Raw genomic sequence first — 24,730 nt, forward strand, 5'->3', positions numbered from 1 at the left:
TAAACTTCATGACACTTTTTAGCCTGATTAGTTTGAGAGATGCTGATAGTATTAATATTATGACTTACAAAAGTAGATATTTCCGTCTGGAGAAATTTAACTCTAGGTAGTATGTACTGGACCTTTCATAACACAGACGCTATTTGAGGTAGTGTTAAGCGTGCATTTTTAGTTAAGCATGAGGATATTTTTTACCAATGCAGGTACTTTCATTCCATGCATAGCCTTCCTTGAGACAGGAACAAACGTAAGATCCTTGAGTATTGATACACTCTGACACAGCTACATCGCAGTTATCAATTTTTTGAGCACATTCATCGACATCTGTTGGTTATATAGGAGATTGTCAGTCATTTTAACTCTAGCTCCGTATGAAAAACAACGTGGGTAAAATCCTGGTTTATTCAACACCACAAGGAGTAAATGATAAAGATAACGCGTGTCTTGAGCGTCCGCTCAAACAAAGAAGGGCAGGAGCATAAAAATTAGACAAATTCTTGTTCAACACTGAGACTTTGTTTAAAAGCTTAGCGTTACGACAGAAATGGAAGATTAATAGTAATAGACTTGAGGATCATGATATTTTTGATGCAGAGTTTGTTCCTTGTACGTTCAGAAACCATCTTGTTCATCAAAAAAAAAAAATAAATGCAATGTTCAGAAAATTGTAACAGTAAAGGAACTTAGATAGCCTTAAACATACCGACGCAAATACTGCCATTATAACTGTATCCGGAACGTTTGCATGAACAATTATAGGAGCCAGGTGTGTTGACACAATAGGCGGAGATATGGCAGTCATGCGTTCCATCGGTGCATTCATTTATGTCTAAGTAAAATATACAATTTTGGGTATCAGTTTCACTCAAACAATAATAACCTAAACCTAAAAAGGATCAAGCCAAAACAATTAGAGAGCATCTCTCCTAATTTGGTGTATTAACGCAATACTTTGGCTTTGCACGGGCCAGAGATCGCAGAGCCTACAGTTGATCATGATATTTGTTCCTTGTATGTTGAGAGACCATCTTGTTTGTCAAAAAAAAAAAATCAATGTTCAGAAAATTGTAACAGTAAAAGAACATAGATAGCTATAAACATACCGACGCACATACTGCCATTATAACTCTATCCGGAATATTTGCATGAACAGTTATAGGAAACAGGAGCCATGCGTTCTCTTAAATACCTTGCCTAGGTCCTTTTTGTTTTTCTTTTCTACTTATCCATATATTTTTTTCTCATCTCGATAATCACCTCACAGTTGGGAAAGATACTTAAGTATCCATAACCACAGTGACAAGAATAATTACTACCGGTATTGACGCGTAAATCACATAAGCTTTGATATCATGACACTTAAGACATACGCGGTTGAGTGAGTTTTTTTGCCCTTTCATTCACATTACGGGCACCAAGTCGAAAGAACTGCTTGCTTAGCCCGCTTAACAGGCGGAATCTGTAGAACAAACCTTCACAATTGGGCGGATCACCAAGGTAACCAGGGCTACAAACGCACGATGTGTTATTTGTAGCGTTGACGCAATAGGCTGGAAACTGACAATTGGACAGACTAGGGTCGACACTGCAAAACGCGATCCCTTGAGTCTGAACTACAATGAATAGAATAATTAATTAAATTTCAAAACACATCATCAAAATATCTATCATAAAGTTGCGTTGCATCTAAGGTTGCATGTTGCACATCATAGAAGAAAAAGAGTCGCAAGTTGGCGATAGTTTCGATAGGTACTTATTGGACTTCGAAATACTCGTTTTCAAAGAAAGAAAATCAGAACAGAAAAAAATCTGCGTCAAAGATTATCCACATTACTGTTCAATAAGATAATTGAAAAGCTTTATTTATTCAATAACATCAATTGACCAAAAGATGGAGTTTAGGTCCCCTATCCCCCTTCAAGAACAAAGAAACAAAACACTGATAAAACAGAACGAAAAAAAAAACAGTAATTGGATGGAGGAGATTGAACTTAATTCTAAGGCAGAATTAGGAAGAAACAAATAACTGCTTAACTTACGAGCATTTACACAAGATTTCTTTGATATTATGTCAGCGTTTGCCACCAAGTCGTTGAATTCCGTCATACGAAAGATATCTTCTTCTCGTTCAGTCACTGTCCTCATAGCTGTCATATTGATATTTTTACCGATAGTAACGGCAATAATTCTGGCTGATTTTGATCGAAGAAGGTCTGCTGTAACCTCTATTGGAATGTACGCCGGACTCATTGAATTGGAACGAGTTTGTATTCCATCAGTTAACAGGATAATTAGTTTCTGGGTCTCATTCGCGTTTTTTCCTGAAAAGTATTCATCGTAAGCCAGCCGAAGGGCGAGATCAATACGCGTCGAACTTGCATCATAAGGGATATCATCCACAGCCAATGCGAAGGATAAAGGTGTTGTCTCTGAGCCCATTGGAATTACGTTCGAGGCTGCCGCACTGAATACTATAACAGCAGCTTTATTCACGGTCTCTACATCGTATCTGCTGACAACGACCTTTATGAATTCCTTCTCTTTGATGTAGTTACTAGCCTGAACGCTCCCTGATGCGTCCAGTAAAAATATAAGGTCCAGTGGTGCTTTGCATTTTTCTGGCGCTAAAACAGGGAAACAAAATTGTTTTCTTTCTAATTATTTGCTTTTTTAAAATGAAAAAAAGATGTGACACATAATTCTGACGTGTTTTTACCGTGGACTTAGAATGGTTGAGGGTTCTCAACCTGGCCGAAGGTATCACAAAGAAGGTCCTTGGTGGAGCACTCAAAGTGGTTCTTGTAAATCAAGGAAATTCATCGTAACATTCCAATAAGCTACATTTTTCGTATGATCTACCAGGCTGCATCGGTATTATATTAACTTTATAAAAATCTCTGATTTCATGCAAACGCAAATTACCGTTGTAGATACCTAAGCAGACTGTTCCATTGCCATTGTATCCAGACACACAAGTGCAATTGTAAGAACCTCTATAATTATTGCAATATGCATCTTTGTGGCAAGCAGTAGGAAATTCGCATTTGTTGATATCTGTTAGAAAGAAACGTTTAACGAAAGGTTATTAATGAGAATATTTCTTGAGCTACATCATAAAAAATATAAATGAATTGATGGATTAGGATTGTCCTCTATTTTTTTATCGAGAAGCTCATTCACATTATAGGGACGAAAGAGCTAAACCACACAAAACTTATCAAAACAAATACAGTAACAGGGAAGTAAAAGAACTAGAAAAAGACTTCACATACTTTTGTGACCCGTGGTCTGGGAATTGAGGCCGGGTCACCGCATAGAAGGCGAGTATCATCTCCTTACCATGCGTGAAGCCCACTTCATTTCCCCAAAGTGAGACTTATAGATGCAACGTGAGCTGCTCTCGGCCTCTGTGTGAATTATTTTGCTTACGTGCGCGACTCTTCTGTCACGAAGATTATGAAACACCTTTGTCAGTCTTTACATTTTTATCTTATACAATTAAAAATTAACATGAAACATACCAATGGGCATTTGTGAGACATTTCTGTGAGGCTGTTGTTTTAGGGTGTGTAATTTAAGCCTAATCACGCAACAAAATCTTTAATTAACCATTTTAGGCTTTTTTGGGTATTTTTATTTCCAAAGGAAAAACTCGGTAACCTTAAATACATAGAGCTCATGCAAGAAGTATTACTGCCACAGTTCGGATAGTAAAAGTATCAACAAATAAAATAAATTTATTCGCCCCCAAATAAATAACAATCACGTCTTCCACATAATCTTATATCGAATATTTCGCTACTTTTGGGAGGCGAAAAGGGGATATCGTCGAGCTGTAGTGATATGCCGTCTTGCCTAAACGATATATCGCTTACGACAAACGATAATTCGCGAGGAGCTCAACGATATGTTGGCGATAAATCGATCTGTTAGATCAATGGCTCCGCAACATATCGCCGATGTAGTGCGATTCTCGCGATTATCGGTGATTATTGTTTGCCTTCCTTAGATATATAATGGTTGCACTACTATCGCCAGATTATCCACCCACCCAGAAGAAGGAATACGGACCTTAAGCAGTCAGGACGGCAACGCCAAGGAAGACTTCGATTAAAAAATGAATTTCTACCTTTAATTAGAATTTCAAAAATGGTTGCATCTGTTTACCGTCTCATACGGCGCCACATCTCAACTTCAGAATAACGTATAAAAGAGGCGTTGAGTTCCAAATGGAAATTAAAATAATTTGCCGTCGCGGTTTCGGTTCTCAGACAACGCAAATTGTGGTGATTTCACGTTGTTTTTTTGCATGGGACGGCTAAGAAATGTACAAAGTTTTAAATTAGCCAATTAGATCTTTTGTTTTCCTATGTCCTCGTTACCGTCGCCGTCGTGGTTTGCTTCAGGTCCCTAATGTTTTTTCACGGCAGCGGGAATTTTAATGGCTATCTATGACCGATATTTTCCAACATTTCTTTTTCAAAGCAAACGTAAAAAAGACGTCTTTTGCTAATCAAAGGAAACTAAGATTAAAAAACAAAAACACGACAAAGAAAAACCAAAGAAAGAATCTGAATTCTTTGGCGACATGAAAAACAATTTCTGAGTCACACTTCATTACGTAATACGTTGTTCTTTGTAAGTTTACTTTCTCCCTATCTAATCATAGATCGATTCAAGTGGTGAATGCGTAATCTTTCATAGTAAATTGTTAAGTGTTCAGTGCCTCTGTTGTCGTCCTGTACTGGCCAGCTAACTTAGGGACCAGGCAAGTACGATAACACCATTAAACTTAATGGATCCGTGCATAATTTTGATCAAGAAGAAAATCGAGAGTTGTTCTCTCACAACTCTGTCATCGGATTGAGAAATTGTCATCACTGCGTCAAAGTGATAAAAAAATATCTTCAGACTCATTTAAGATGGCTTGAATCGTGTTTTACAGGGAAATTTTTTAGTGACATGGGATCCTAGCGAAAACTTACTCACCTTGGATCGAGTTACGGAGCTGCAGCCAAACTAAACCTAGTAAAACAAGCTGGATAAGAAAAGAAATCGAAAATGTCATTTTTCTTCCAGAAATGAATTATAGACTTGTGGAGGTAAAAATAATAAGACCTACATGCATTTTGTATGAGTCAATCATTGAGTTCTTTAAGTGTATATTACCTTTCGTATCGGGGAAGCCATCGTCCATACGTTAGTATGCTGTACGCAATCTGTTGTATTTTGTTAAGTGAGGTGGGCACAGTAAAAAAATCAAACGTTGGCTCAAAATATTGTTAGAAGTCTTTGAAGTGGGTATTTAACTTAGGTACAGGATTCGACATTGCTTCTTCTCTTCTTACTTTTTGAGAACTGCACTGCAGTTGTCTAGGTTACTTAAGTCTAACGTTTGAAACGTGCTTTTAATAATTAATCATACAAAAAGAAGTTTTTGTCACGAGCGTGGGAGAAATAAAAAGTCCTCATGGGGAATAATTTTCATGATTTTTTCTTCATTCCACGCTCGTGAAAAGACGAAAACATCCTTCTCTACTCCTTTCCCGAGCTCAAAACTAAAGATCTATTTTATTCTATTTACAAATAATTAATAATTTTCACCGATCTTTTTTATCATTCATTTTTTTGTAATGCTTCATCTAGTTTCTACATCCGCTCCACCTGCTCTTGAGTAACGTCATATTGCTAGTTAATACATGTATTACAATCTGTCAGCCCGTTAGCCCATTAAATCGTTTATTTAGGACTAGTCTCTTGAAACTTGGAACATGTTTCTCTAAGATCAGAGTATATCTTGAAGAGGGGTTACTTTCACCCCTAACGGTGAAGATTTTAGTGATTACAAAGCACTGTTAGAAGTCTATTGCGAAACTCAAGATCAAAACGCCATAGAATACAATAGATATTTGCGTGGGTTTATTTTCCATCCATTTGTCTCAATTATGAGATAATTCTAAAACGAGGGCCGGTTAAGATAACAAGCTTGTTATCCAAATAAAATATTGCTGATTAAGCGGTCTATGTGAACTCTAACGCCGCAGACTGTTACTGAATTTTCAACTTAAGGCGATTTTTAGCGATCAAAGCGAAATTAATGGAAAGCCATACGTATGTAAATTTCTAGATGATAAAAACCTTCTTAATAACGATTGGCAGTAAAGTATGTATATAGGCTGAATGCATGGGTATTTCCATGAAATGGACGTTTTTTCTGCTTTAAAACTCTCCCTTGGATACTGAGAATCTTCCAGCTTAAGTTTTGATTTCTTATTTCAATTGATAATGATAATAATTATTATAAAAGGATTAATAATAGGTATAATAATAATAATCACAATAATAATGATGATGATGATAACACAAAAGAGAGGGAGAGTTATTAATTTTCCCGCAGATGAAATGTTCCTAGAATTCACCTCCGACCCGGTATGTAGTCATGATTACAGCTTTCCGAAGACGATTTCATGTCTTTTCCCGTCATCATTCATTTGATGAGCCACATGCGGGCTATCTCGAATAAAGAAGAGGATTTTTCAAAGTAAAATTGTATTGTTGACTGAGTTTCAGCGTGAGCTCTGTGCACAACGCGGAGAAATATATTTTATTCACACCGCTGGCTGCCAAAACCAGTTTTCATCACGTACTGCAGCAATTTGAAAGTTTTGCGGATCAATATCAGTATCTGGGCCGAAGGCACTATGTAACAGAGCCATTTAAATTTACGACAAAACGGCTTATATAAAACAGTACTAGTAAACAACCCTTATGTAATTAAGGTAAAATGAATGGCCTTATCCAATAAATGTTTTTAAAATGTACGACCTTAAAGTTTGTAAAAAGCGCCCGTTTAATGTTCGTAAACTGCGGCTGTTAAGTGTTGGTAAAATTCGGCTGTTAAATGCTCGTAAAATGCGACTGTAAAATGTTCGTAAAATGCAACTGTTAAATGTTCGTGAAATGCGACTGTTAAATGTTCGTAAATGTGACTATTAAATGTTTGTAAAATGCGACTGTTAAATGTTTGTAAATGCGACTGTTAAATGTTCGTAAAAATACGTTAAATGTTCGTAAAAATACCTGAAATGTCCATAAAATGCGACCGTTAAATGTTCGTAAAATGCAGCTGTGAAATGTTCGTAAAAATACGCTCGTTAAATATTTGTAAAATGCGACGGTTAAAAGTGCGTAAAATGCGACTAAATGTCGGTAAAACGCGACCGTTAAATGTTCGTAAAATGCGACAGTTAAATGTTTGTAAAACGAGAATCACTTCGTGAATTTTACCGGTGCCACTTTTGCCTTGGTAACCCACGTTTAGACTAGCATGCATTGTTTACATCACCAAGTTTGTCGCGCGATATGAAAGTCTATTTTATCACAAATATTCTTTTGAGAAAAAAATTGTAATTCCGGAAGACTTGTTCCAATAGCACACGGTGCCCGCGTTTTTAAAAACTTTAGACGTAGTATAATCAATATGACTTTGGTTTTTTCCGTATTTACGGGCAATTTTGGTGGATTTTCAAAGTTTTTGAAAGCGATTTAATCGGTTGCTATGGAAACTGTATTGTTTACACTTCATTTTCTGTTTTAGAAGACTGGTGACTAGTTTTGGGAATACACGAGACACTTTAAGGATACATACACAACCTTGTTTTGGTAAATTTCGTAGTGTTAAACGAAACAGAAGGAGATTTGTTAATATTCAATACACGAAGAAGGAAAGCGCAGCGACAAAATCGTTCTAGATCGAGAAAAAGCAAGCAAAAGTAGCGGAGAATCAGAGTGTGACGAAGGCCACGTGGAAACCGCCGAACACCAAAATACTGAGAAACGCTTGCCAGCTTCTGTTCGCAGACTCAAGGAATAGTACAGTGATTCTTCTGAAAACTGCACTAGCGAGGAGGAAATTGATTCAGGAGTACCAGAAGGACTCCGTTTTAATATCGACGTGCTTTACACTTTAGTTTCATTATGACGTGATAAAGCCGACTACTTAAAGACAACAAAGAAGTTTTCTTGGGCACAGTCACTTTAATTAAATAAAATATATTTGGATCGTGTTTATCATTACATTTATAACGCGTATTATAAAGCTTTCTAACCTTTTTAACATAGCGATGCAGCTTTGAGGACTTCGGTATAAGAATCGATGAAATCCTTTTGAAGAGAAACTTTTTTAACACGCTACTCTTGTTCTTAAGACGTCTTAAAAATCGCAGTGAAATTCTGCTTGGTTCACGGGCACGTCTACGGCGCTTTGTAATAAACTTACGTTTTACAAGACATTGTTGTAAAGATAGCTTTGATATATGTTCGCTTTGATTCTCGACAAAAGGTTCACTCGTAAGTGGTCGCTCGTAAATACGTCTCTTTAAACATTGAATACCCTCTATTGCCTCGTGCTTTTCTCAAAATCCTCAAAATGGCGAACATGAGTCCAACTGAGCCAGCAATGCATCTGAGCAAAGTTACTATGACAACGATTTTGTCACAGCGGAAAGCGGGGCCCTGGAAACGAGACATTGAAAAAACGAAAGGAACAGACAGCATTTTATAACCGGTTCCAGCCTTTGGCTGGCCCCGGTAAATACGTTAAATTTTCGTAAAATGCGAATATAATGTTCGTAAAATGCGACCGTTAAATGTTCGTAAAATACAGCTGTGAAATGTTCGTAAAATGTGACTGTTACCTGGGTCTTAACTGTTAAATGCGTCTGTTAAATTTTCGTAAAAAGCGATCTTTAAATGTTCGTGAAAAGTTATTTTTAAATGTTCGTAAAAAGCGATTAAGATGCAACCGTTGATTGGTCATAAAAAGCGCCCGTTAAAATTTCGTAAAATGCGACTGTTAAGAGCGACGGTCAGGAAATATCGACCATTGAGTGGCAAGAGTTGATAAATGAATTTCGCTTATTTTCAGACTATAAAAAGCTACTAAGAATAGAAGAAATTTAATGTATTTCTTTTTCTTCCGGAGCGCTTTAATTCTGAGAAAACCGAGAAAAACGAATTTGACCCGCGACGATCCCGAAAGGTCCCGCAAGCAAATGTGAAATTGATATTTTAAACTGACTTTTGGTCTTCAAGGAAAAACGATTCAAAGGATCATGACACCGAATTTTGATAGAGTGAGTGCCGTACTTTCCCAGAAACTATATGACTTATCTTTATTGTTGTTCATAAATAGCAAACAACGCGCAGGAAAGTGCTATATTTTCAAACGTGAAAAATCCCGCAAATGCCTCGTTAATTCAAATGTTTTTTTCACTATGTGCTATAATTCAGATTTTCCTTTTAACTATGTCATTAGAGGGATTTAAGGTTGTCCTCTATAATATGTTAGAATCAGCACGGGTTTCCTTTACAGCGCCTCACGCGAAGGTTTCGAAATGACAGTAATTCATTCAAATTTTTTACAACGACTGAGTAAACAATTCTTGTTGCATGACCGTAACGTCAAGCGGAGTTTTTACGCAGTAGACCGGAATATACACGAAAACGTACTGAAAACGATTCTGGTGTGAGCTTTTCGTCCTTTTTTTATTGAAAAAAAGGCAATCGGCCAAAGAGGGGTTATTTTTTATCATTGTTAAGGTGAAAGTTTTCCTTTTCAGTGTAAGATGTTTTCCCTGATAAATATCAGGATGCAATTTGATTAGCTCTCGGCTAACCTGTTTAACTTTTATACTTGTTTTTTTCGCTTCCTTTGGTTTCAGAAGAATCGGAACAGAAAGAAAAAAATCATAGATGCTTTTTAAATTGATGTTTCCTTCAATTGTGAGGATTCATTTTTATTATTTGTTGAAGAAATGACAGAGTTGGCTAAAGCTCGAAACACTTTACTAGCCGTGATGAATTGAATTAGTCAATTAAATGCAAAGAGGGAAAATTTAATTGGCGAAGTTGGAGTGAATTTATTTTGCCAGTTTTGTGTCATCATGGACGTTAAGTACTCTTTTAGCTCCCTAGTCGGCGGTTCTTGCTCTTATGACCCCAGAGATAGGAGCAGATCAACTGAGCTTATTCCATTTCTGAACTGCAAAAGAGACATCGCGGGTCATAAGTCTTCCTTGTCAATAACTGACGTAGAAACCGAAATCGAACTTATTTTGGGAAGAGTATCTACATCCTTTTCTTCGGAGTTAGACCTTTCGGAATTAACAATTTGTCCCCGGCACTGCTCATCCCTCGGTATTGGGTGGCGTCGAGGATCGAATCTGACCCGAGTTCCTCCGCCAATCTCGAAGCACGGCGGACAAGCCCAAAAAAACGCAAAGGCAGAAAGAGGACTTGGCAAAAGTGCTTGTTATTTGATATGGAAGAAAATGGGAATTTTTATTCCAGTTGGTTCAGGTAAGTATACCTCATTTTTCATCTTTTTCAACCAAACAGACCAGCTCTAAAACGGCGGTCCAATCTGACACTTCAATTAAAGCACTTTGTAAGCACTTTTCTTTTTTTTTTTTCTGACTTTTTCAATAATTAAGTAGCCGTGACGGTCGCAAATTCAATAGCCTTTGTTTATTTACGTGTTTCTTTTCCTTTCATTATTCTAACATTTTATATTAGTGATTGTAGCAGCAAAATGGTAAATTTAGAAGCCTTCACCGGATTCCTAAAATTACAGCTTTTTAAAGCAGATTCCCTGATGGCCTATAGATAGTTACAGGGAGACTCAGCCCCTAAAGGGTACCTTTATCAGGCTTCAGGTATATCAAAGGGTAGGGAATTGAAGAGTTGAAGTATATGAAAGGGCAGGAAAATCTATCATTTAAGTTTTTTAAAACAGGTTCCCTTACTTGTGTAAATTAAGACCGTAGTTGTTCAGAATAGTGATTATATCGTATCAGCAAAAACCTGTATTTTCCATCAATTCACTCAACAGGTATTTGTCGCAACTGCCGGGTTAATCTTGACATGCAGAAAATAGGGGAGCTGCCCACAAAGCTTCCGGAGACCAAGAACCTTTCTTACGAGGAAACTGAGACCATTGAGACTTCTCTAAGTTCTGAACTGGCACTCAATGGAAATAGTGTTATTAACAGTGGCACCAAACAAGGCCCGCGGGGCAACAAAGATAAAAAAAAAAAAATGGATAGGGACCTTACCATCACAAAGTCTGCTTGAGCGGGCCCCGTTTCCTTGCTGCCTTTCCTTAAAATGTAACGAATAAGGATAGAGAGCACAAATTAACCGATTTCGTAAACCTCAAACTGTGTGCTGGTATCCAAGAAAACAATGCCATATGCTTATTTTGTGCTTTCTACGTCAGTTTTTCCTGAGTTCCGCGGATAATGAAGAGGTTTTATACCCCGTGCATTTTATGTCGCCCTTGCGTCTGCACAAAGTTCTATTTTTTATTCTCATCAAAATCTGAGAACTTGCAGCAGTGGCAACAAGTTAAAGACCACGTAGTCCGCGATGGTAAGCTGAGGCCAAATTGCTCTTTTAAGAATAAAGGGTTCATTTAAAAAAAACTGCATTTTTGCCCCAACCTACACACACGCATTCCTCCACTTTATACCGCTAGGGATACGAGTTCATGTGATTTTCTCAAGGTTAAGGATACGGTGAATAACGCCCAGAAAAACGTTTCGGGTTTCCAATATACCACTCCGGGTTCCTCTACCACTCGCTTTAAAGTTCGTACTTATTTGTCATAATGAAAGGTATTTTATGTAATAAATTAGGCACTTTTTATCATAAATGAAGGCAGCAAAAAAGGTTTTATTTTTAGTCCATAATAAAGGGAACAAAGATCAGGAGGGATTATTGATCTTTGTCTAAGTGTTGGTTAACTTTGATAATTATGTACCCAATTAATTTTTTTTTTTAATACAGTTTACGTTATATTTATTTTGCGTCCTTGTCTAGGGCGTGATGTGTAACCTTCGAATTGCTCCCAGTACTCCTTGTTCGGTGGTAGCACATGACTTACTAGAGCAAGAAACGTCATTATATTTACCATCAACCCTCCTAGAAGAAACCGAGACAAGCACTACAGGAATGAAGTCGGTAGAACCTATTGACCACCTTAACAGTTTCTTAAGAAGTCGAGACGTTAGTCCTATTAGGTACACCCTAAAGACAGCTTGGAACGATGCCAGTGGAAGGACCAGACGACTGCATAAGCGCAAAGCCAAGCAAGCGGTTTCAGCTGTTCTTAGTGAAATAGCGCCTAATGATCCAGATCTTCTCTGGGAATCTATTATGTCCTCAAAACAAAATGAAACTGAAAATCACACTTGTTCTAGTGGTTTGGATAAAGAATTGATGTACACGCTGGCAAACTGCTACAAAAATGCAAACGAAAGGGATTCTCGCAGGCAGATATTGTCCATAATGGCGGATAAGGTTAGCTTGGCAACAATTCAACAGTGAATCCCAGGCCTGACAAGTTATCGGTTTAAGGTCGCCAAGAAGCATGCTGCAGTCCATGGCAGTGGAAAACTGGTGCCTACCAATGCACAAACGAAGTCATTCATACCTGAAGCAAAATTAGCGCATTTCCTAGACTTTATCACAAGCTCCCATGTAATTCAAGATCTTCCATTTGGAGCCAAGACAATGACATTGTCAACTAACGAGGTATCCAAGTTCCAAATGTGGTACGGAACATGATACCTGAACGAATCGTTTGCCAGTACCAAAAATATTCTGCCGAGCATGATTTCACACCCATGAGTCGCAGTACACTGCTAGGAATTCTGCATGTTTGTTCCGCTTCGACTCGCAAGTCATTGCAAGGGTTAGATTACGTAAGCTGTTCTGGTGCGCAGGCATTTGAAGATCTTGCGAACGTTGTGCACCAGCTCGGGGAAAACGGAATGGGTCTTACATGGGCAAAAACACAAAAGGAAGCTTTAAAGGAGGCAAAGCGGTACCTCAAGACTGATTTCAGGGTAAAATAAGAAAGTGAAAAAGGGAAATAATTTTGTTGCGCGCCTGGCGTAGGTGTATTATTAATGTTACTCGACTGCCTACTACATGAGTGCTCTCTAATTGATTACTGCTCGCGTCTAGGTAGGTGAATAAGGGTGGATTCCCACTGTCGCGTAAATTTCACGTGCATACACACGTAGCTTTTAGGCGCGTAATTTAAATAGAGGCAATGTTTGAAAGGTCGCACGTAAACGTAAAAGTTGAGCGAGGTTTAGCTTTTACGTTTACTCGTGGCATTCCATACGTTCTTCTATTTTATTCACACCCTTAACCCTATTTAGACCGGGAAGGGTTTGAAGGCCCCCTTTGCTTAAAAGTTGAATAACTTCAAAACCGCTCAAGCTTTGAGCACCAAACCTAGCGACTTTTCCTAAAAATCATCTGGGGACATTTTAAAGTCGTCGTGACTTGTACGTCAGCATTGACGTTACCATGGTAACCGAGTTTTGAGAGCCATATTTTCCAAAACTTGCTGTTTTACTCATTCAATTATACCTTACACTGTTCTCATACGCCGTCAAGAAATGCAGTGTTAATATTGTGATTCCGTGACTGGTCGACTCCCCAATATCACGTTTAGTCACGAAACAATTCGTCACGCGGAGTCTTTGGTCGATAGAGTTAAGTGTTTCAAAATGGCTAAAATTCACCCAGTTTGGCTTTTCTATCTCACTCTTTAAGTAAAAACGCAACTTTGCAACTGTAAAACCTACAAGGATTAAGAAAAATGAGTATTTGGGGATCAAATATCCACTTTCATGGATTTCGAAACTGGAAGTGTTTACACAATTACCGCCAACCCACCATGAAAATTCCTTAACTTCGATACCGCCTTATAGAGATTTCATTCAATAACCCAAGCTAATTCCCAGGTATGTTTTAGATGTATGTCTGAATGTGGGATTTAAATAGAATGAAGTCAATTTGGAGTTATACCACATGTGCAATATTGCCGTCGAAAATCAATAACAAAACGGAGTTTTTGTTATCCATAAAACCTATTCCTCATTTTTGAATAATTTCTGCTCGGTGAGTGTCGCTTTTGCTCTAAAAGAATCTTCTAGTAAAAGAAGAACAGTGATTCTGTTGAAATAAAGTGTCCAAATTTCTCCGTGCGACTTTGTTTGCGAACGAGAGGCAAGTTGATGTATGCAAATTTCACGTAAATGATTAGCCAATTTTGTGACTCCGACCACAAAAACTGATATTCTAATTTTTTTTAAAAAATAAAAAGCTTTTGGCGGGAACGATCCACATCAGGTATCTTATCCACCTAAAAGCTATTTATGGACAAAAAACGAAAGAAAGCGATTTTTCCACTCTTGCCACGAAATTAAGATTTTGGTCGATATTTCCTGACCATCGCTCTTAAAGGTTGTTAATTTGCGACTATTACGTGTTCGTAAAATGCGCCCATTAAGCGTTCGTAAAATTTGCTAGTTGAGTGTTCATAAAATGCGCCCGTTAAGTGTTTGTGAATGCGTTTGATTAGAGTTCGTAAAATGTGACTGTAAATTTTTCTTAAAATTTTCCAAAAGTGCACCCGTTGTGTTTTCGTAAAATGCGACCGTGAAGTGTTCTCAAAAATGGGACCATTAATCGTTCGTAAAATGCGACAGTTTAGTGCTCTAAAGTGCACGACCGTAGACTGTTCGTAACATGCATGATTTGAGAAGCGTCTGGTTGAATGCACGACTACAAAAAGTCCTTCAGATGCACGAGTTTGAATTACTCTTAAAATGCCGAATGTAAAGGGTTCTGGATGTAAGTTGCAGGGACGGAACAACTGAAAGATTGTCGTTGGAATTAAGATTGCAACAGTTCACTGATGGGTGGCGATTAAACACAAAAAGCTCTTTAGTCAAAGCGAGAGGGAGCTAAATAACTCTAACCACTGCTAGGCTCTCGGTTAATGGAAATGAGCAAAAGAACGAAATGGCGGGTTCATGCAGCCGCGACAGTCGTCCATGGCTCGCCCGCTATAGTTAGAGCCTAAAACAGGCTAAAATAACTCAAACTTATTAATCACTCAAAGGCAAAAATAACATGTTCATCAAAATTTATTGATGAGTTACTAGAACAAAACATAAATGTACAAAAGATTAGGCCCGGTGACTAAACAGCAACGTTATTATTTTTTTATTTACAAGTATAATAAAGCGAACAGCCGGTTCCCGCAACCGCCTTAGCTAACGCCTTTTACCGACATGTAGCTTCACTATTTCCATTTTTATGGTGATGACCTCCACCGATTTTCCTCCGGTCAAAGAAACAACAAAGTGCTCGCCCTCTTTGAGATGAATCCTGCAGGGAGCAATCTCCCTATAGGCCTCGATTTTCTGTTCATCAGTAAAGACAGCGAAGCTGTTGAAGGAAGAAAGCAATATTTATTTTAATTCATTACTTTTTGAAACGTTTAACAACTGTGTCGCTATGCGTTATGAGGCATCCAGTGACCTAGGATTATTTTAGGGTATTGCGATTAACTGGTTTTCAAGACACAACATAACCAAGTTTCTCCTAAAAGGTTTTATGAGCCATTGGTCAGCTTTTTTATGATCTCTTTTAGCTCGAGTTTGTTTTCCTTTTTCCGGTTTTTCTTAGTTCAAAGCTTGGTTTGTAAGCAATTGGATATCCAGGTTCACCGAAACATTCGAAACACGGTTTTCAAGACATTCCATGACTCGGTTCTTAGGCGCTTTAACCTGATTTTCAAGTTTCACGCTATCTTGTACTGAGCGAAATAATTATTTTTCAGCCATCTGACAAGTCAGGAATACATTTCATTGTAGTGCCTATTCGAGGATGGTTACACGGTTTACACAGGAGATAATTCAGGTTAACTTAGCACTCTGTAAATTTTGGAAGGAAAAGTTTATGACATGTTTTCACTTTCGATCTTCATCCAAATCCACATATTTCCCCAATCGTAAAATTCTAATTCAAAACAGTTACCTTGCTAGCAGTGAAATGGGACCCACCCCTTGGACGAAGTGGACCTGAAGATTCTTCCTGTCCTTGTCCAAAAGTAATTTCCACTTTCTATTAAACTTTAAGAAAATTGGTGACCCCAATGAGCCGTGCATGTCCGGCGGAATCCTCCAGGTGAAGATTGCTTTTTCTTCCCCTCTAATAGGTTCGACGAGGAGATGATTCTGCGAAGGAAATAAATTCAATAAGGTTACATCCGGAAAAGAAATCAAAGCGTCGCAATTGTACTTAATAAAACTCCATTGTTGCGTCCGGATTTGACGGTTTGGGTTGGAATTAATAAAAAGCATCTTAACTTAACATAACTGCTTCCCACAAAGTCTTTGAACTTTCCTGCTCCATTAGGTCGAGATGGCGGGAAGTGGAGCAGCTGTCATGCGCCGCAATTTCTTCCCGGCGAAGATAAGTGTGACAGCCAGCTACCTGGCACGCGTTCATTACTTTTCCACAGGTAGCCATGTGGGCTGGAATCAAATATCTGCGCTTGAAAGGAGAGAATTTCAGTCAGAGTCAGCCAACCCCATATTAATTAATTTCGACCGTACAGAATCTCGTTAAAAACTAAAGAAAGAAACACGTAATTAAAAAAACTATCGTAACTAGACCGGCAAACGAACACAAACGGCAGACATTATATAACTGAGGGTTGCTTTCAACCAAATTCAATGAGAAACACACTTAGAGAAGATGTGGCAGATCGATCTTCGTGTCAAGCGTATCATGTAGAGTTAGTTGCAAATTTTAGAATGAAAATAATTACCAGTATATTCGTCGCTTTGTCGAGTTTGAAACACAGGAGTAATTAAGTAAGCCACAGTTGACATGCACGATAGAGGCCAAGTTATAAATATGCCGCTATAATGGTTGTTTGTGTAATTCATTGACGTGGCGTTTAACTGACACCCAAAACTACTACCGGGAGAAAAAAGTTAATTGTTACATGATCGAAACGATTTTAAATGAAAAAAGGTTTTAAATGTGTTCCTCATTCAGCCCCTCTAAAACCCTAAATTGTTTTGCGTTCAGCCCAACGGATTGGACGCCTGAAACGTGCGCGTCGAATTTTTAATGAAATTCAGTGAGGCGTACGTCGCACTTGGCAAAAGTTCTGAAGTATGTTCTGCAGAACATCCATGACAATGACAAAGCGTGAGCTTTCAGGAGAAACATTTTGCACGAGCGAGGCCCACTACTGATAAATTTATGTAAACGCAATGGAAATGACGAGACCAGGTACCAGAATCTCCTGCCCGTGAAGACTTTCAACATGCTAAAAAAATTATAATAAAAAATGCAATTGCCAATGATATTATAGACGTCATCCGTCAAGACTTGAGTGCAAATTTCTCAAAATCAGTTTGTGCAAATGTCTCAAAACTACTGCGTTAGTCCAAAGTTATCGTGCTAAGATGAAAATTACAATTTTTTTCCGATTGCAAAACTAGGGTCACACTTGAAAATGGACTCGAAAACAGTATTCTACAAGAAGATCAACAGATTCTCGCAAAAGTTTGCAAAGTATGAATCTTGTCCATCTGTTGAAATAATTTGTCCGAACCATCACTGAAGAGCGTTAGAGCCTTGGTATCTCCTCTAGCGCTAAGAATTTTAAGCTCAAGTTTGATCGCTTGACCAGTTTATTTGTTACCTTGTTCAACTAGTAAAGCTTTACGAAAAAGCTTTGACCCGTTTTGAACATTTACTACATTGAGCATTACTATCTGGCCTTTTCATGGTGGAAGTTAACCCCAGAGGGCAGGACAATTCGACATAATCACAATCCGCTTTCAAATGTTGAGGATTCTCTTTAAGGAGGAGTTGTTGCCCACAGGCACACCATATCTCTTCTTCTGGGCAGACTGACTTGTGCTGTAACGCATCTCCCCGCTTAAACTTGGCTGAGCACAAGCCACATTGCTGCTCGATTTCTTGGCAGTCGTGGATAACATGCTGCCTGATATCCTCGGGGGGCACATCCCTCTCACAGCCTAGGCACTTGGCTGTCATGCCTTGCATCATTTTAGCCGCAAACAAGTTTCTACAGAAACTTATTCTTGGCTGCCTGCACATATGGCAGTTACATGCCCCGTTTTCCACCATTCGTTCAGCGCAGTGACCGCAAACGGAATGACCACACGGGTCACATATTTTAGCATCGACCATTGGAAAAGTACTGCAACATGAATAAAGATAAATTAGGAATAACCATGCGACAACCATGACTTGAAAAGTTCGCGATACATACCAAATCTCACATAAAAATTCCTGCGGGAAACCGGTAAGGTCGATAAAATCAAAATAGTCTTGTGAAGACCACATCCTTAATTTTCTGATTGAACCTTGCAAAATGTGTGAAAATAAGGCCTGCACCGGTATCGCAGAGGTCATGGGTTCAAATCCCGTACAGGCCTGAAATTTTTTTCAGGCCTTATTTTCACTACTGCCTAAGTAGTGCACATCACTGCGAAGATCACTTTCATTCATGTCTTTATCCGCAGTTCAAATATATGACTTTCATATATTCTTAACCGTATATTCATCACTTGACGGGTTTATTTAGAACCACCATCATGATCAGCTCCCAGTTGGCTTGTTAGCTCAGTTGGTAGAGCGCTGCACCGGTATCGCAGAGGTCATGGGTTCAAATCCCGTACAGGCCTGAAATTTTTTCAGGCCTTATTTTCACTACTGCCTAAGTAGTGCACATCACTGCGAAGATCACTTTCATTCATGAAGGCATTTTTGTTAGAAAAAAGATAGCGATCGCGACTTAAAGACCACACGAGTACTAACACCCAATGTGTGAAAGTCGGCCAAACCTCGGTGAATGTCCTGACAACATTTGGCTAGATCCGGACGCCTGTTGGCCTGTTTTTTTCCCTATTATTGCTAACTGTGAGAATTTTGTTCAAGATCACGACAATTTCTTTTTCGTGATATTCCATGATTAGCTTTGCTTGTGCACGTTGAATTTAAGGTCACCACTTTTACTCACGCGCAACTTTGTCGAAGGGGAAGCCATAGGAAAGGAGGGGAATAACTTGATTTGTTTCAATATGGAGCAAAACTATAGACGTGAGAAACGATTGCTAACGCTGACTTTTTTGTTTCAACATTTTAAGTAACAGATTTTATGTTCACATTTCATTTGTCTACAAGATCGCCACTGATCGCTCTCAGCTTATTGGCCCTACTTGCCGCCTGCAAATTCGTGAACAGAGCGTTTCGCGCCTCCTTTTTAACACTGTGATTGGATGGTGATTTCAACCACGAGCGACATCGATAGTCATACCAATGATACACAGAAGAGAGATAGGGAAAGATCTAATACTTGGATTAGGTTACAATTATTTCTTCGCGTATCACAAAACAAACAAACAAACAAAAACAAAAAAACGAAAGAGAAAAGAAAAAAGCAGGCAGGACTTTAAACAAGTCCGTGTTGAGTTGTTGCGGCGCAGTGACCTCATAGGGAATAACCACACTGGTCAGAGACCTTGGCCATCGACCCAACGGACAAGTAATGCAAAATTAAAAAATAGAATAGAAATATAACATGAAAAAATTAAAGACATACGTTAAGTTAATTTACGTTCAAGCAATAACCTCCTGGAACAACCATATATGGGAAAGGTCGCGATGCCTGCCGAATTTCACGTAAAAATTCCTTTTAAATATCGCTGAGGTCGACTCAACGGAGGTAACGTTGTTCAGGCGACACGCTTGAGTATGTTGTTGTTGTTTCATTGCGAATGTAACTTTAAAATAAGTTTTCTTTTAAAACGTTTCGCCTCTATACCCTAAGCAAATAAGCTTTTCACGAAAGAGTTTATGAGTCTATCAAACTCGTGCACGTCGAAAGGAGCGCTCGCTTCAGAGGCGTTCTAGTAGAGGACTAGGAGCATACCGATGGAGCAATCTGTCATTTAAGGCAACAAAAGATTTCGCGAAGTTGAATCTTTGGTCCTAAAACACTTTTTTTTTTCAGTATGGATAGCTCAAACTTGTTTCGCAATTTTTAAAAAGTCACTTTTTGATGGAAGATAGCCATCGCACCTTCAAATATGTTTTCTTGAAATTGAAGTCCAAAATGCTCGCGTACTTCACAACAGGCTGTCATAATTTATTTCTTTGCAAGTTTCTGAGAAGTCTCCCTTTTGTTAAATCTATATGCAAGAAACTCAAAAGCGACTTCGCTGACCCACACATTATGCCAGTCATTTGTACTTGGTGCGTCGCATAATGTTTTTTCTTCAAAGTTTCAAGTAACATTACATTTTACTTGAAAGTAAGTTGAGAGTCAACTTTAATTTTATACGTTAAAAATTTCTTTTGACCTCACATACAGATAATGTTTTTAGGTGAGGTAATTTCGCACTTCAGGGAAAAGAAAAACCCTCTCATTAGACGGAGATTCAACTCATGTCAACAACCGTCAATTTCGTCAATTTCCTAAGGGAAAAACTCTTCGATTTGTTTTTTTGTTTTTTTGTTTTTTCTGTTTTTAGTTATTGCATGGTGGAAACAAAGGAGAGAACATCATTTAATTTTTATTTGTTTTTTTTAGTTGTTTAGCGACCATGCTAAATGGTTTCGGTTTACGTTTTCCACATTTGATGCGTCGCCTTCGAGTTTTAAGTGAGAACATCAGAAATCATAGCAGTGATTGCTAGTTAGTAAGTTTCCGCCCGTTATCTTGACAGGCAATTCATGTCCTTGTCCACGGTAATACATTCAACATTTTACGTTGGTCCACAGGAGCCTCCGCCAAGCGACGGAATGTTCTTGGAATTTTTGACATATAGAGATTCATTGCTGAAACTCGCTCTCTGAAACGTAGACAGATATGAGGTAATTGGTTGGTACAATAAATCGTCACACCCGAATTTGGAGAAGCGATTTGTGTTTAATGATGTTAGAGAGGAAAATTATCGTCTCCGCAAGTTTACAAACTAATTTAGTATCTGACGGGTTACAAAATAGAACTTTGAACGAGAAAAAGACGAAATTAGCGCAATATTTACCATCACTCACGCAAAGGCACGTTCTGTTAGAGTGGATGATATTTAGCTATTAAAACTCTAAGACTGCGGAACACGTCTGCTCCTCCTCTCCAATCTCGCCACATCTGCTCATGGAGGAAAGCGGGGATGTCCTCTCTTCTAACTCCCTTTCTCTCTTTATGTGGTATTTTAGCCGTGCCCAAGCTGACTCTGCCTCCTGAGCGTGGACTCTAGTCAGGAGATCAACGAAGTTGTCGTGGTGGACCACGCTTCTATGCACCGTCACGTTGGGAACGTGGCGATGCAAGTTTCTGTACGCAGCCCAATCGTCAGTGTGGACCTCGGAGCCAGGAAGGAGTACTCTCTGTAGGATTTTGCACAGAGTTGCCCGATCTCTTCGTTGCACTACTTGAAAATATCCCCTGCAGGGTATGTGCTCGGTGGATATAACGCCAAATACCCAACAAGGTCCGTTCCCTGCACGACGCCCTCTTTGATACTGGAAAAAGAGTCAGATACATACATATGTATATTTACATATTTAGTAAATAAATCCCATCAGGCCGCTGGTATGTGGACTGACAATGTCCTTGGCTGAAAGAGTGTTCGAAAAATGAAAATTCGACCGAAAAGATTCGAGGGCGAATGTGACAATTTTGGGGACGATACCACAGTCAAGGACTTTATCAGCCGACATACCAGCAAGCCAGAAAGGGCTATATTTCTTTTATAAACAATCGTACAAAAACCGTTGGTAAAACTTTCTGGAACAGCATTTGTTTCCAGCTCTAAGACTATTACTAGACTCCACAAAACCAGTTTTTTTTCATATCAAATGATTAAGATGAAAAGGTAAAACTTTTGAGCTGTCTTTTTTCCGCCGTTTCTTTTCTCCTTCTCAAATATCATTTTATGAAAGGTAAAATATGTAGAATGTGAAGAATCTTTTCATCCATTTCTTTCTAATTCAACAACGTAGCGTTGTAATTTTGAACAGTTCTTCTATACCAGCATACGGACCATTATTTTTTTTGAAGGGCAGGTATGAAAACCGTTAAAAAAATTGTATTCAGGGTCTGAAAAGAGAAAATAAATTGTTTGTAAACGTGATAGGGTTAAAAAAATGTTTGCAGAGAAGTCAGGTAAGATATTAAAAAATATTACTACTAAAACTGAAATGAAAAACGAAGTAACAAATTGAGGTATTAGTGTAAAAATTAAGTGCCACTCTCGCTAAGAGCGGTCCTCTCGACTTCCCGTCGGAAAAAGTTTTCTTTTATTTTTTGCCCATGAAAAGGGTTTAGGAAAAATGTTTCAAAAATAATTTAGTTGTTCTCCAATTCTCCTTTTTTGCGTCGCCACAAGCCAAAAACGATTTTTGGCCAAACCAACCATGTGGACAGCGATCGAAAGTGTAAATTTCAAAGATTTTGTCCAGCGCGCAGCGACTGCAACAATGTAGCTCACGGAATTCTATCTTGCTGCAAGTTACAAGGTGTATTCAGTTAGTTTACAGACAAAATATGGAAACTTCAGCTGAAATATTTTTCATACCAGCGTGATCAGAGGAGACCCTTCTCCTCGACCTTAATTTGCATATCAAAAATTCACTACTTTGTAAGAAAGAATTCTCAAAATGCAGGCGTTAATCGGGCTGAAAAAGCATATCAGTGCATAGTCTATGCACCAATGAGGCCACGGATTGCCTCAAACCCGCGGGTATATCTCTAGCTTCCATCCACCAACTTCTTGAAAACAACGCAATCCACGTGTTTGCTCAATTGCGTTCGTGTCAAAGATCATTTTCATGATTATTAGAATTGATCAAGATCTCCCTTTGACCGTTCAAACTTCGTTCGTTTATCTTCTACGTTGAGGATTTTAGGTTTTCATGGCAATTGAATGGAGATTAGATGCCGAGATGTGCTAAAACGTTGCGTAAACGTGATCGTGACGATTGTAACGATTGCGCGCTTGCGTGACTTACAAAGTAGACAAAGGTGATAGGAAGGCGCCTTCTCGATAATTTACGTTGAAATATCAGGTCATGAACTACGCACAGTGTGGAGAAGATTAAAACTAAAGAACAAAATTTTGCACTCTGGTCATAACAGACATATCGCGTTGCTTAAAAGGACACAAAAACAAGTTAAAATAGGTTACAGTGTTTATATTTACAAAACAATTCGCATACATTCTGAAACAATTATTGCAGTTTCTCCTGAGATTTAGTTTACGGAACCCGATGAACTAACCTTCCTTTCCCCAGATTTGTTTCCGTCACTAATGATGTTACGCTCTTATAGACCACAACGGTTTTAAGCGACAAAAACGACATTTCCTTGCGACCATCAAAATCAACTGAACAAACCCAGCTTGATATATTTCGTGACGCGATTGTGCAAATTTTTACCCTTGCCATATGGCCTGTTTCGCGGGTTCTACAAATTGAAACCAAAATTAGTTAGTGTAACGAATTAGAATCGAAAGGTATTAAAATGGACTGAATTACATTTTAATGAGAATTTTAAGTTTTAAAAAGGTTTACTTGATTCATGAAAAGCAAAGATTGGAGTGGCTTTGGGTATTTAAGCCCTGATTTCAACCCTGGAATGCCGGTGTCACAGCGGATTTGGACCCCCCCCCCCGTCCAAATCCGCTCAGCGGATATGGACCCCCTTCGCAGATTTGGACCCTCCTACCAGACTTTCCTTTTAAGCATCCTTTGTATCATACTGGTAACTAATTCTATTTGCAAGCTTTTTGTCGATGTTCTTTTCAATCACAACACAACATTCCTCAATAAAGGTAAAAAAAAAAAACAAACAAACAAAAAAAAACAAACAGCCATTTCATTCCAATTCTACCGCATTTATTATAGTGAGTCATACAGTATATGCAAGAATAAGATGTGAACAAACTACTGCATTTGAACTATCGTATCGAGACATCGTGCTTTATAGGACACTTGAGACATCCTGCTTTATAAGACCTTTGTGACATCGTGCTCTATAAGACATTTGTCACATCGTGTTTTTTAAGACATTGAGACATCGTGCTTTTCAAGACATTTGAGACACCGTGCTTTTCAAGTCATTTAAGGCATCGTGCTTTGTAAGACAACTGATACATCGTGCGTTTTAAGACATTTGAAAGCTCGTGCATTTTTTAAATAATAATTGAGAGCTCGTGCTTTGTAAGGTGTCGGGACTTCCCTGGTTTATATGAGGATGTTGAAATGCTCTGGTTTAAAAATTGATAATAGAATCGACAAGCGCGTCCCATACTTGACATATCGACTGAAAGTCCACTCTTTATGACGACAGCAAAATCTTTGGAGTGTTTGGTGGTATGAGATAACAGACTGCATTCCTTTTCGGCGCTCTTAATAGTCATTAACGTTGTTACTAATTTTCCTCCGGGATCATACCAAGATAATTACTTAATTAATTTTCAATTAAATGCACTCCGTCATTTGGAATTTTTTATTTTTACACACTAAAGATCACTTGTTTTTCGCTCAAGAATACGTATTATGTAAACATTTGACTTACGCTTACTGTGGATATCTGTATCGATAGGAGGCCGCAGACAAAGGAAAACAACGTGAGCGTGTGGTAAGTGGATAAGAGCAGGTACCTGGTAGATTTAAAGAGTCTTAAGCGTTTGTGTTTTCGCATGAAAACAGCGGCAATAAGTGTCAATTGCATCTCCAATTTCATATGATACCGCAAACGAAGGTTATGAAAGCAAAGTTCTGAAAATACCTTGCAGAATGCTTATAATGA

General features: G+C 38.4%; 1 protein-coding gene and 1 pseudogene across 1 annotated transcript in view; one reads left to right on the top strand and one right to left on the bottom strand.

Annotated features, from left to right (window-relative positions):
- Window positions 1-172: 172 nt before the first annotated feature.
- LOC131787205 (matrilin-4-like) overlaps window positions 173-24,730 on the bottom strand; it is a 402,738-nt gene continuing 378,180 nt past the window's right edge. Inside the window, exons 6-10 of the mRNA XM_066170239.1 lie at window positions 2,935-3,054; window positions 2,040-2,624; window positions 1,473-1,613; window positions 704-829; window positions 173-324 (exon numbers count right to left, since the gene is read on the bottom strand). Coding sequence (XP_066026336.1) covers window positions 173-324; window positions 704-829; window positions 1,473-1,613; window positions 2,040-2,624; window positions 2,935-3,054 — 1,124 coding nt within the window. The remainder of the gene's footprint in view (window positions 325-703; window positions 830-1,472; window positions 1,614-2,039; window positions 2,625-2,934; window positions 3,055-24,730) is intronic.
- LOC136282174 (uncharacterized) lies at window positions 11,887-12,926 on the top strand (annotated as a pseudogene).

This window comes from Pocillopora verrucosa, chromosome 7, assembly GCF_036669915.1.
Source record: "Pocillopora verrucosa isolate sample1 chromosome 7, ASM3666991v2, whole genome shotgun sequence".
Taxonomy (NCBI): domain Eukaryota; kingdom Metazoa; phylum Cnidaria; class Anthozoa; order Scleractinia; family Pocilloporidae; genus Pocillopora; species Pocillopora verrucosa.